This window comes from Schistocerca americana, chromosome 3, assembly GCF_021461395.2.
Source record: "Schistocerca americana isolate TAMUIC-IGC-003095 chromosome 3, iqSchAmer2.1, whole genome shotgun sequence".
NCBI lineage: Eukaryota > Metazoa > Arthropoda > Insecta > Orthoptera > Acrididae > Schistocerca > Schistocerca americana.
The window spans coordinates 554,271,765-554,286,132 of record NC_060121.1 but is presented as its reverse complement, the minus strand read 5'-3'; the positions used below and the strand labels follow the sequence as shown (position 1 = coordinate 554,286,132).

The window sequence follows — 14,368 nt, the reverse complement described above, 5'->3', positions numbered from 1 at the left end:
ACAATGACAATGCGCCCGGAATATACGTAGCTGTCTGCTGGGGGCAATACATTTTGCATTGACGAATATGACAAAATGTGGCCTGGTTTTCTAGGCTTCTCGGCATCTTCATAGCATCATGTTGTCCCAGCTTTTCTTTTCAGGCTTTCAGTTCATTACTTTCTGCAGTGGTTGGCAGAATGATGTTATGCTCCCTTTTCAGGGAGATATTACTGCTGAATTTGTGATTCAGACACCTTGCTCAAGTGACATGTAGCAGTGGCCTGAGATGTATGCCACGCTATTGCAATATCAGATCTCTTGGCTATTTCACATTCCGATACAGACACTGCACAAGAGCCTGCCTTGTCTTGTCACTAGCCAGAGAGAGACTTAAAAATTTTTATATTCATTCAGAATACCTTTATACAGTGCAACAGTTCTGTACCAGGATTGTGTAGATAATGTATTTATGATGCATGCTGTAATTTCACCCAGTACATCATTTAATAATTTCCAGCTTCCATTTACTTCACATTTCTTCATTTCATGTTTTTATTGGAATATGTTAACTTTTGATTTACTTTTAATTTTCTGTACTGTAAATAGTTGTTGCTAATTGCTTCCACCCCCTCTCAACCCCTTCCCTCCCTTAAAAAGACAAACCTGACTAGAAATAACACAGGTGTGATCTATTGGAATTGTATCAAAAAGAAAAAAAATTAACTCCTAGATAGCCTCTTTTTGGTTGACATCTGTTTAAAAGATTGATATCTTTCAAGCTGTCTGGAGACAAACCCAGTTTGATTCTGACAACACCCACAGAATGCAGTGCTCACTCCAGATATCTTTCTACTCTATAGATTGCAAATACATTTCTGCATCCACTTTTGATGATAAATAGCATCCATAATGAAACTATTTGTTGGTTATCTCATGTTAGCTCCTGTTAACATCAGCTTATTTTGGCAGAGAATTTAAATTGTGTGTTTATTTAGTGATGACGAAGAAAAGTGTGTGACTTCGATGCATTAAATAGTAAAGTAGTTACTTGATAAATGTTAAAGATTCATTGATGGTGTATTCTCTGTGTAGATTATTTTTACATAAAATAGTATTTGTCAGTCAATTTCTTTGTATATGTCAGATGTGGACTAATCAATCAGTTGAACTATTTGCACATAGATACAGGTGCCTATTTCATGACGTGACTTATTTAGTGAGTTCTTAGGATTGCTTCAGCAGCTGTCTCTCAGATATTATGTGACAGTTATAACGTTAAAAAGTGTTTGCTGTTTTGGATAATGTACTATCCTACTTATGGATACAAGACTAAGAAATTAGAGCTCTGTTAGTAGGTGAATACTAGGTTTAATGTTGGTACATGAAAATCAGTGTTGAACATTGTAACTGATGATGAACTGTGACTAGACCAATTTAACTGTGAGCTGAAATGGCAGTTATTTGCATGGATGTTAACAGTGATACATATCCAACAAAACTGAAGTCAGCAAAGAATGTGGAGATAAGAATGTTGTGCACTTTCTTTGATGTGACTGATCCATCACAGTCTGACTTGAAAATAGCAGTAGAATAACCACAGAGTATCATGATGGGATATTATGCCTTGCTAAGTCTCTTTGATGAATGCAGGAGAAATGACCAAAAGCATGCCATTGAGAGACCTTGTTTCACCAATGACAACTTCTATGCTCACAGACAGAACAAACCAAAACCAGTTCGTGAGGAATTGTGAACCCATCTTAGAGACCAGACCCAGCAAATTCTGTCATTCCTCTCACTCCAAAAGTGAAAGCTCCCTGGAATGAAGCAACTTAGAAGATATAATTTGTTGTGATGGAAAGGCAAAGTTTTAGAAAAGCCGGATTTTTCATTGATTTCTCAGAATGATAATTACCTCTTCACAACAATATTAACAATATCTTTGAGATACAAATGTAAAATGAGAGTAGGAAAATGTCTAGGCACAAAAAAGTTAATTGTAGTGCTGAATCCCAGTGATACAAAATGTCTGACAGATAACAAAGTAAAATACAAAAACAAACAGTAAAAGTTTCTCCTTGACAACTTATTTTATTTTGTAGTAGAATTTATATTATTGTAATGTGTAAAAAAAAGTGCTTGGTGGGAATTGCTAATGCACGTCTGTATGTTTTTTTAAAAGCACATGCAAATGATCAGCATGTAGCCATATTTACAAAATAATTTGTGATTATCATCATCATCATTTAAGACTGATTATGCCTTTCAGCGTTCAGTCTGGAGCATAGCCCCCTTATAAAATTCCTCCACGATCCCCTATTCAGTGCTAACATTCGTGCCTCTTCTGATGTTAAACCTATTCCTTCAAAATCATTCTTAACTGAATCCAGGTACCTTCTCCTTGGTCTGCCCTGACCCCTCCTACCCTATACTGCTGAACCCATGAGTCTCTTGGGTAACCTTTGCTTCTCCCATGCGTGTAACAAGACCACACCACCTAAGCCTGTTCGCCCTGACTGCTACATCTATAGAGTTCATTCCCAGTTTTTCTTTGATTTCCTCATTGTGGACACACTCCTGCCATTGTTCCCATCTACTAGTACCTGCAATCATCCTAGCTACTTTCATATCCGTGACCTCAACCTTGTTGATAAGGTAACCTGAATCCACCCAGCTTTTGCTCCCATACAACAAAGTTGGTCGAAAGATTGAACCGTGCACAGATAACTTAGTCTTGGTACTGACTTCCTTCTTGCAGAAGAGAGTAGATCGTAGCTGAGCGCTCACTGCATTAGCTTTGCTACACCTCGCTTCCAGTTCTTTCACTATGTTGCCATCCTGTGAGAATATGCATCCTAAGTACTTAAAACTGTCCACCTGTTCTAACTTTGTTCCTCCTATTTGGCACTCAATCCGTTTATATTTCTTTTCCACTGACGTTACTTTCATTTTGGAGATGCTACTCTTCATACCATAGTCCTTACATTTCTGATCTAGCTCTGAAATATTCCTTTGCAGACTTTCAATCGAATCTGCCATCACAACTAAGTCATCCGCATATGCAAGACTGCTTATTTTGTGTTCACATATCTTAACCTCACCCAGCCAGTCTATTGTTTTCAACATATGATCCATAAATAATATGAACAACAGTGGAGACAGGTTGCAACCTTGTCTTGCCCCTGAAACTACTCTGAACCATGAACTCAATTTACCGTCAACTCTGACTGCTGCCTGACTATCCACGTAAAGACCTTAAATTGCTTGCAAAAGTTTGCCTCCTATTCCATAATCTCGTAGAACAGACAATATCTTCCTCCTCGGAACCCGATCATATGCCTTTTCTAGATCTATAAAGCATAGATACTATTCCCTGTTCCACTCATAACACTTCTCCATTATTTGCCGTAAGCTAAAGATCTGGTCCTAATAACCTCTAAGAGGCCTAAACCCACACTGATTTTCATCCAATTGGTCCTCAACTAATACTTGCACTTTCCTTTCAACAATACCTGAGAAGATTTTACCCACAACGCTGATTAAAGTGATACCTCTGTAGTTGTTACAATCTTTTCTGTTTCCATGTTTAAAGATTGGTGTGATTACTGCTTTTGTCCAGTCTGAAGGAACCTGTCCTGACTCCCAGGCCATTTCAATTATCCTGTGTAGCCATTTAAGACCTGACATTCCACTGTATTTGATGAGTTCCGACTTAATTTCATCCACCCCAGCTGCTTTATTGACCATTTTCTCCACTTCCTCAAATGTGATCCTATTTCCATCATCATTCCTATCCCATTCTACCTCGAAATCTGAAACATTACTGATCGTATTTTCACCTACATTGAGCAACTCTTCAAAATATTCCCTCCATCTGCCCAAGGCATTCACAGGATTTACCAGCAGATTTCCTGACCTGTCCAAAATACATGTCATTTCCTTCTTACCTCCCTTTCGAAGACTGCTAATTACACTCCAGAATGGTTTTCCAGCAGCTTGACCCATAGTCTCCAAGCTGTTTCCAAAGTCTTCCCAAGATTTCTTCTTGGATGCTGTAATTATCTGTTTGGCTTTGTTTCTTTCTTCAACATAACTTTCTCTGTCTACCTGAGTTCTAGTATGTAGCCATTTTTGATACGCCTTCTTTTTCCTTTTACAGGCTGCCTTGACTGTGTCATTCCACCAAGCTGTTTGCTTCATCCTACTTTTACACACTACTGTTCCAAGATATTCTTTAGCCACTTCTAGTACTGTGTCCCTGTACCTAGTCCATTCCTTTTCCAATGACTGTAATTGACTACATTCAACTAACTGGTACCTTTCTGAGATCGCTGTTATGTACTTGTGCCTGATTTCCTTATCCTGAAGTTTCTCCACTCTTATCCTCCTACATATGGACCTGACCTCCTGCACCTTCGGCCTCACAATCCCAATTTCACTGCAGATTAAATAATGATCAGTGTCATCAAAGAATCCCCTGAATACACGTGTGTCCCTCACAGCCTTCCTGAATTCCTGATCTGTTATTATATAGTCAATGACAGATCTGGTTCCCCTGCCTTCCCAAGTATACCGGTGAATGTTCTTATGTTTAAAAAAGGAGTTTGTGATTACTAAGCCCATACTGGCACAGAAATCCAAGAGTTGTTTCCCGTTACTGTTGGCCTCCATATCTTCTCCAAATTTACCCATAACCTTTTCATACCCTTCTGTTCGATTTCCAATCCTGGCATTAAAATCACCCATGAGCAGAACACTGTCCTTGTCCTTTACTCTAACAACTACATCACTGAGTGCCTCATAAAAACTATCGATCTTATCTTGATCTGTCCCTTCACAATGCAAATACACTCCTGGAAATGGAAAAAAGAACACATTGACACCGGTGTGTAAGACCCACCATACTTGCTCCGGACACTGCGAGAGGGCTGTACAAGCAATGATCATACGCACGGCACAGCGGACACACCAGGAACCGCGGTGTTGGCCGTCGAATGGCGCTAGCTGCGCAGCATTTGTGCACCGCCGCCGTCAGTGTCAGCCAGTTTGCCGTGGCACACGGAGCTCCAGCGCAATCTTTAACACTGGTAGCATGCCGCGACAGCGTGGACGTGAACCGTATGTGCAGTTGACGGACTTTGAGCGAGGGCGTATAGTGGGCATGCGGGAGGCCGGGTGGACGTACCGCCGAATTGCTCAACATGTGGAGCGTGAGGTCTCCACAGTACATCGATGTTGTCGCCAGTGGTCGGCGGAAGGTGCACGTGCCCGTCGACCTGGGACCGGACCGCAGCGACGCACGGATGCACGCCAAGACCGTAGGATCCTACGCAGTGCTGTAGGGGACCGCACCGCCACTTCCCAACAAATTAGGGACACTGTTGCTCCTGGGGTATCGGCGAGGACCATTCGCAACCGTCTCCATGAAGCTGGGCTACGGTCCCGCACACCGTTAGGCCGTCTTCCGCTCACGCCCCAACATCGTGCAGCCCGCCTCCAGTGGTGTCGCGACAGGCGTGAATGGAGGGACGAATGGAGACGTGTCGTCTTCAGCGATGAGAGTCGCTTCTGCCTTGGTGCCAATGATGGTCGTATGCGTGTTTGGCGCCGTGCAGGTGAGCGCCACAATCAGGACTGCATACGACCGAGGCACACAGGGCCAACACCCGGCATCATGGTGTGGGGAGCGATCTCCTACACTGGCCGTACACCACTGGTGATCGTCGAGGGGACACTGAATAGTGCACGGTACATCCAAACCGTCATCGAACCCATCGTTCTATCATTCCTAGACCGGCAAGGGAACTTGCTGTTCCAACAGGACAATGCACGTCCGCATGTATGCCGTGCCACCCAACGTGCTCTAGAAGGTGTAAGTCAACTACCCTGGCCAGCAAGATCTCCGGATCTGTCCCCCATTGAGCATGTTTGGGACTGGATGAAGCGTCGTCTCACGCGGTCTGCACGTCCAGCACGAACGCTGGTCCAACTGAGGCGCCAGGTGGAAATGGCATGGAAAGCCGTTCCACAGGACTACATCCAGCATCTCTACGATCGTCTCCATGGGAGAATAGCAGCCTGCATTGCTGCGAAAGGTGGATATACACTGTACTAGTGCCGACATTGTGCATGCTCTGTTGCCTGTGTCTATGTGCCTGTGGTTCTGTCAGTGTGATCATGTGATGTATCTGACCCCAGGAATGTGTCAATAAAGTTTCCCCTTCCTGGGACAATGAATTCACGGTGTTCTTATTTCAATTTCCAGGAGTGTATAATGACACAATCCTAATTTTCCTGCTAGACACTGTCAAATCTATCCACATCAGTCGTTTGTTTACATACCTTATTGCAACTACGCTGGGTTCCATTTTTTTCCTGATGTACACCCCATTGTGCTATTCCTGCTTTGACTCCTGACAGGTAGACCTTGTATTCTCCCCTTACCCGAATGTCACTAACAGCTAAAACGTCCAACCCCATCTTACTTGCAGCCTCTGCCAGCTCTACCTTCTTCCCAGAGTAGCCCCCATTGATATTAATAGCTCCCCATCTCATTACCATTTGTTTGCCAAGTCGTATCTTAGGAGTCCCTGGTTTGTCAGTTAGTGGTGGGATTCCATCACCTCCAAAGGTCCGAGGCATTTTGCTCTGATTGTTGCCAGCATCATATTTAAAGTACCACGGAAGCAGGTTGCTAGCCTTACTTTCCCCGAGTCCCATTGGGTATTACCCCTAACGGTTGAGGGACTAACCGGTGGATTTGTTAGTCTTTGCCGTATGAGCACAAAGGTGACCACGCCTCAGAATATGTCCGAGATGCCCTGCCTTATTCCAAAGTATCTGGTATCCCGACTGTCAGGACTACTTACTTGGCCACTCATACGTTGCCCGTGGTTCATGAACTAGGACATGACTACAGGAACCCACATCATGAACCACGAACCACCTAATTTGTGATGTGAATATAAAATCACTAGTCCCACATAATTACTATTAATTGTGCAAATGATCTCTGCAAGTTGAAACTAACTTATTAACTAACCAACCAGCTAACAAGTGGAATTTAATTTGTATCAATAAAATAATCTTTGTAACATCCTTTATACCTTCCCCTGGTAGGAGGGTTCTTTGCTGTGGTTTAATGATAATTAACATGGGTATGTCTGCTGCCTCCCCCCAAAAAAGATCATCATAAAATTAACTCACTCACCCCTCCCTCTCCCGCTAACCTCACAGGTAGACGTACCAATTCAGTTTCAATTGGAGGAAAGTGCAACATGTAATGAATACTGATTAGTCACAACTGTACCTAAAAAGAAGTTGTCATGGAATCAAGACTATTTCGCCATTCACTGTGAAACAAATATAAGTTGCACCCTCCCTTTACCCCAATCATCATCTTTGCTCAGATCCTGAATATGCTCTTCATTATTATTGTGTAGTTCATAGTGCCTTTACAAAGTAAGGCATAATTGTGACACTAAAATGGTATTAATTTCTTAATTTTAGTGCCAGGGATTAGCTATTGAAGGACAAGTCTTACCTCAGCATCTGACTCAGGAGGTAAGTGTTTTTGCAAATTGCTGCACATTCTAGTTCATAAATATAATTCATCACTAAAATGATGGCTTTTCACAGATGACTTCAGGAGAACTTAAGTTTGCATTGGCAGTGGAAACTGTTCTTAATACTATTCCACAACCCGAATATCGCCAGCTGATTGTTGAAGCTTTGATGGTACTGACCTTGGTTGCTGAATATAATGTGGCTGCCTCCTTAGGAAACATAATAACAGTGGAGAGTCTTGTACACAAAGCGAATCAAATATTTCTGGAAGATCAGGTAAGATAACTCTATTTGTTGACACTTTTACAGGTTAAATGTTATAAATTGTATAACAATATGTCACAGTTTTTGTTCTTTTCTACCAAAGAAGACTAGTGTATCCTCAGAGTCTTTCACAGCTGCATGACTGAATGAAATCATCTTGCAGTAGGGTTACACTCCGAAGTTGAATATAAAAAGTTTTAATTATCTTGTCCACAACAAAGTTGTCTTAAACACCTCAATATGTAGAACTAAAACAATGTCCATTGACAGTCATCATCAGTTTTAACACAAGTATTTAAAACATAAGTATGACAACATCTACATCAAGAAATGCCAGGTTTGTATAGTATTTCCTGCAAATGTGGTGGTATTTATGTAAGACATGCCATTCACACTGTGCTGTTTGGAGAGGCACACATACTTTATAAAAATCTACTGAAATGAAAAGTATAGAATCTTGCAACAACTTATTGCAGTTTGATTTTAAAAGTGATAGCACTTATATATACATCTATATATATATAATAGAGGGAAACATTCCACGTAGGAAATATATATCTAAAAACAAAGATGATTTGACTTACCAAATGAATGTGCTGGCAGGTCGACAGATACACAAACAACCACAAACATACACACAAAATTCAAGCTTTCGCAACAAACTGTTGCCTCATCAGGAAAGAGGGAAGGAGAGGGAAAGACGAAAGGAAGTGAGTTTTAAGGGAGAGGGTAAGGAGTCATTCCAATCCCGGGAGCGGAAAGACTTACCTTAGGGGGAAAAAAGGACGGGTATACACTCGCGCACACACACACACATATCCATCCACACATATACAGACACAAGCAGACATATGTCTTTTTTCCCCCCTAAGGTAAGTCTTTCCGCTCCCGGGATTGGAATGACTCCTTACCCTCTCCCTTAAAACCCACTTCCTTTCGTCTTTCCCTCTCCTTCCCTCTTTCCTGATGAGGCAACAGTTTGTTGCGATATATATATATATAGATGATGTGACTTACCAAATGAAAGTGCTGGCAGGTCGACAGACACACAAACAAACACAAACATACACACAAAATTCAAGCTTTCGCAACAAACTGTTGCCTCATCAGGAAAGAGGGAAGGAGAGGGGAAGACGAAAGGAAGTGGGTTTTAAAGGAGAGGGTAAGGAGTCATTCCAATCCCGGGAGCGGAAAGACTTACCTTAGGGGGAAAAAAGGACAGGTATACACTCGCACACACGCACATATCCATCCACACATACAGACACAAGCAGACATATTTCCTACGTGGAATGTTTCCCTCTATTATAACTATATATATATATATATATATATATATATATATATATATATATATATATATATATATATATATATACACACACACACACACATACATACTGGGCTGGGCTGGGCTAGCCGCCAAGTAGAGTGTGGCGGAGGGCACAATTCGCACTGTCTGAATGCCTCAGTACGAGCTCTTATTTCCCTTACCTTTGAATTGTGATCATTGCGTGATTTGAAAGTTGGTGGTAATAATATATACTCTACATCCTCGGTGAAGATCGGATTTTGGAATTTAGTGAGCAGCCCCTTCTGATTACGCACCGTCTATCTGCAAGTGTGTCCCACTTCAAACTTTCTATGAGATTTGTAAAGCTCTCTGAATGGCTAAATGTACCAGTCACGAATCTTGCTGCTCTTCTTTGGACCTTCTCAATCTCTTGAATCAGACCCAACTGGTAAGGGTCCTATACAGACGAACAGTACTCCAAGACTGGATGAACTAATGTATTGTAAGCTATTTCCTTTGTTGAAGGACTGCATCGCTTCAGGATTCTACCAATAAACCGCAATCTAGAGTTCGCCTTACCCGTTACTTGTGTAATCTGATCATTGCATTTGAGATCATTTCGAATAGTCACACCCAGATACTTGATGGATGTTGCAGCTCCCAAAGACTGGGCATTTATTTTGTACATTAATGGGGATTTTCGCCTTGTTATGTGCAGTAGGTTACACTTATTAATACTAGGAGATAACTGCCAGTCATTACACCACACATTCATTTTCTGCAAATCCTCATTGATATGTTCACAACTTTTGTGTGACACTACTTTCCTATAGACTACAGCATCATTGGAAAACAGTCTAAGGCCGCTGTCAATACCATCAACCAGATCGTTTAGGTAAATTGTAAAAAGCAGAGGACCTATTATGCTGCCCTGGGGCACACCTAAAGTTACACTTGTTTCTGTTGAAGTCACCCCATTCAGGACGACACACTGCTCACTGTCTGTTAGAAAACTTTCTATCCAACCACATATGTCATCGGATAGACCATAAGCGCGCACTTTTTGTAGCAAGCGACAGTGCAGAACTGAGTCGAAAACCTTCTGAAAGTCGAGAAATGTGGCATCAACCTTGGAGCCAGTATCTAGAGCCTGTTGTATATTGTGCACAAAGAGGGCCACCTGTGTCTCGCATGACCGCTGTTTCCTAAAACCGTGCTGGTTTCTGCAGATGAGCTTCTCAGAGTCTAGAAAGGTCATTATGTCTGAGCACAAAATATGTTCCATGATTCTACAACAAATTGAGGTCAGTGAAATTGGCCGGTAATTAAGTGCATCCGATTTTCTATCCTTTTTATAGATTGCTAAGACCTGGACCTTCTTCCAGTCCTGTGGAACTTTCTGCTGTTCCAGTGATCTCTGGTAGATGATGGATAAGAATGGTGCTATATTTGTAGCGTAGTCAACATAAAATCTTACGGGATACCGTCTGGGCCAGGTGCTTTCCTGGCATCTAAGGAACTTAACTGTTTTACAATCCCAGATACACTAAACTGGACTCGCATTCGGGAGGACGACGGTTCAATCCCGTCTCCAGCCATCCTGTTTAGGTTTTCCGTGATTTGCCTAAATCGTTTCAGGTAAATGCCGGGATGGTTCCTTTGAAAGGGCACGGCCGATTTCTTTCCCAATCCTTCCCTAACCCGAGCTTGCGCTCCGTCTCTAATGACCTCGTTGTCGACGGGACGTTAAACACTAACCACCACCACCACTAGATACACTAAACACCATGTCAGCCATCCTTGCATCGTTTATTCAATAATTGAAAGGGGGAATGGTGCTGCAGTCCTCTACCATAAACGAGGTTTTGAAAGCTAGGTTTAGAATTTCGGCCTTCTGTTTATCATCGTCGTTACATTACACGTACTGTCAGCAAGAGAAGGTATTGAATTATTTGTAGCGTTCATAGATTTTACGTACAACCAAAATTTTTTGTGGTTATTTTTAGAATCTACAGATAAAATATTGCTTTCAAATTCGTTAAAAGAATCTCTCATTGTCCTTCTGACAGCTGCTTTCATTTCGCATAATTTCTGTTTGTCAGCGGGGCAGTGACTACGTTTAAAACGACTGTGCAAAATTCTCTGCTTTCTCAGCAACTTCCTAACATGTATTTTGTGCCAAGGTGGATCCATTCCCTCCCCTATACTTTTGCTAGGCACATACTTCTCTAGCACATGGTGGACAATACCTTTAAATTCTGACCAAAGATGCTCAATATCTTTGTGTCCCGCGGTCAATGCTTGGAGCTGACTATGAAGATATTCATTAATGACAATTTTATTTGCTTTCCCAAACAAGAAAACTCTACGCGGTTTCTTCCCCCTCCCCCAACTTCCACTGACATAGAAGCCACAATGACATTATGGTCGCTAATACCTTCTTCTGGATTAACTTCCTCAAAAAGATCAGGTCTGTTTGTCACCAAGATATCTAATATGTTCCCATCTCGAGTTGGTTTTCTAACCAATTGCTCGAAGTAGTATGTTGAGAGCACTTCTAGAATAACTTCACACGATCTTTGCTTCTGCCCCCTGTGATAAACATTTAGTTAATTAGGACAGAATAATTTCAGCAGAGATCATGGTTACACTGTTGGTATGGACATTGGATATGTGGGAGAGCTGTAGAGACTGAACAGGAACAAAAACAATACTTGACAGTTACAAACATGTGGTGAGATTGGTGGTTTGGTAGATGGCACTAGTTCCTCCTGCTCCACAGTGTCACAAGATAGGGTGGTACTACCACACAGTTCATTACTCACCTCTCTCTCTCTCTCTCTCTCTCTCTCTCTCTCTCTCTCTGTGTGTGTGTGTGTGTGTGTGTGTGTGTGTGTGTGTGTTATCTTAGAGAGTCTGCCAGTTCAGATTTTTCAAGATTTCTGATATCCTGTCTCATGAGTTGAACAAACCTGTTACCATTTGGTTTCAACTTTTAAAACTATTTTTAAGTAAAGAATCTAGGAGTATACTCTCCCCTACATATTACTCCTGCATAGACAGCAAAGACAAGAGTAGGCTAATTGCACTTCACACAAAGGCATTTAAGCAGTCATTACACCTGCACTTAGTACGCAAATGGAATGAGAAGAAACCATAATACATGCCTGGCAGTGGTGTGCAAAATATGGATATAACTAAAGGTAGTTATAGCTTAAGGAAGGGATTTCGGTATTCGGATGAATAATACAGTGTGGTTGAGGTTGAAGTCTAGAGGTAAGTGGAAGATGCAATGATAAATTAGACAGGAGTGACAGCAAAAGATTACATTTAGAATGAGCCATGAGAGAAGTGTAGAAGTAAAAAAATCATTCAAATTAAATGTATATCCTCCTTTCATATACATAAGAAAGATCCTGTTGTAGGCTTTCCATTCTCTCAAGTTTTCTTTCATCCATTATAAAATGGTTGTTTGAAGTTTGACTGTAAGTATATAAAAAAGTATTTGATTTTTACTTGATTAGTGTATTGAAGAACAATGAGAGTGCAGTTGGAGAAACTTTTAAATTGTTTACTGTATGATACAAAAAAAAAAATCTCTTTTTTTATAGATGAGAGTGGATGGTGATGCTACGTTGTGTTGTGCGAAGCCTCGAGAGCAACGTGAAATGATGTCTACGGGTGGGTTGCTGTGTGGTGGAGCAGCATATATCTGTCAACATTTTTATGACAGTGCCCCTAGTGGCAGTTATGGAACCATGACATATGTGACAAGAGCTATTGCAAGCCTACTGGATTGTCTGCCACGTGAAGGAGATATGGACTGTACAATTAGTTAAGAGCAAAAGAATCTCAAGCAATGATGTGTAAAACACAAACTCCAAAGTATCCTCTTCTCCATTTAGTTGTACTTCCTTCATTATGTGCTACCTCAGAAAACAAAGTGTCATAGTTTTGAAGACTAAAGTATTTCATGCAGAAAATGTTGACAAATGCGATAACAATGTCATTTTTGCCAATAGCTGTAGACTAATAAGACCAGATATTGTCAGAATACATTGAAAAATTTATTTGTTAATAGATTCCCACATTTTTAAAACACAAAACATACATATTTTATTAACTGTACAGTCTTAAAAGTAAATAAATAAAATAAAAAATTACTGATTGAGGTGGTGCTATGTTTAGTACACTGACTCGCATTTGGGAGGACGACTGTGAAAATCCCACATCCAACCATCCAGATTTAGGCTTTCTGTGATTTCCCAAAATCATTCCAGGCAAATTCTGGGGTGGTTCCTTTGAAAGGGCATGGCAGATTTCCTTCCCCATCCTTGACACAATCCAAGTTTATGCTCCATCTCTAATGACCTTGATGTCGACAGATTACTTAACTCAATCTTCCTTCCTTTCCAAAAAAAATTAACTATAAATTATTATTAATGAATAAAATTTCTGTGTCAGCATGTGATGCTGCATGCACTGAAATTAAGAACTGATTGTTACTTAATGTTTTTTCAGAGTCAGTGGTTTGGGACTGATAATAAGGATTACAACAGTAGAACCCATCTGAAGTGGTTTTGCAGTTGTTAGGTAAAAGTGCAACAACAACTGATGCATTCAGCCAATTACAGTGGACCATAAGTGGGACTATATTCATCTAATATGAAATAATATATCAAGTACTCTGACACAGAAGCTATGGATCCACCAAACACGATACTCTGTGCAAATTTTTGCATAAAAGAGATGCATGATAAATAAGCACTTTTCTTTATTGCCTAAACATGAAATACAGTTTCTTTGTTGCCCAAATGTCACGAGAGATTTTCAGCACATATATAAACACTAACATTTTCTCATACAAATAATAATAGATCTGTTATATGTTCATAAAGCACATTTACAGGTAAATAGTTTCCACCGTTATCAATCAGTTACCTGTCCTGTAATAGAGCATGACCCCATTCCAAAAATATAATATGAAGTTTATTTCTAGTTAATATTTATTATCCAATTTTCTTTTGAAAAAAGGAATATGACTCAGAAATAAGTAAGTTTAACCCTTCCCACTGACAGCAAGACTTTCAGAGGTGAAGCTTTTCTCAGACTAGGCAAGGATAAGGAAGGAAACAGCCTTGTCCTTCTAAAAAAAAAAAAAAACTTCTTTTCCTCCCCATTATCTCTTCATTGGTGCCCCCCCCCCCCCCCCCCTCCTTGGTTCTTTCATCCTTCTGTAGGCCATTGTAGGGCTTTTCAGCA

General features: G+C 40.8%; 1 protein-coding gene across 2 annotated transcripts in view; it reads left to right on the top strand.

The window, feature by feature from the left end:
• Positions 1 to 13,277, top strand: part of LOC124605322 (probable phosphorylase b kinase regulatory subunit alpha) — a 250,327-nt gene extending 237,050 nt beyond the window's left edge. For both annotated transcript variants that reach the window (XM_047136918.1, XM_047136917.1), the window contains exons 23-25: positions 7,492 to 7,545; positions 7,621 to 7,824; positions 12,718 to 13,277. In XM_047136918.1, coding sequence (XP_046992874.1) covers positions 7,492 to 7,545; positions 7,621 to 7,824; positions 12,718 to 12,945 — 486 coding nt within the window. In that variant the 3' untranslated portion in view covers positions 12,946 to 13,277. The remainder of the gene's footprint in view (positions 1 to 7,491; positions 7,546 to 7,620; positions 7,825 to 12,717) is intronic.
• Positions 13,278 to 14,368: the final 1,091 nt, after the last annotated feature.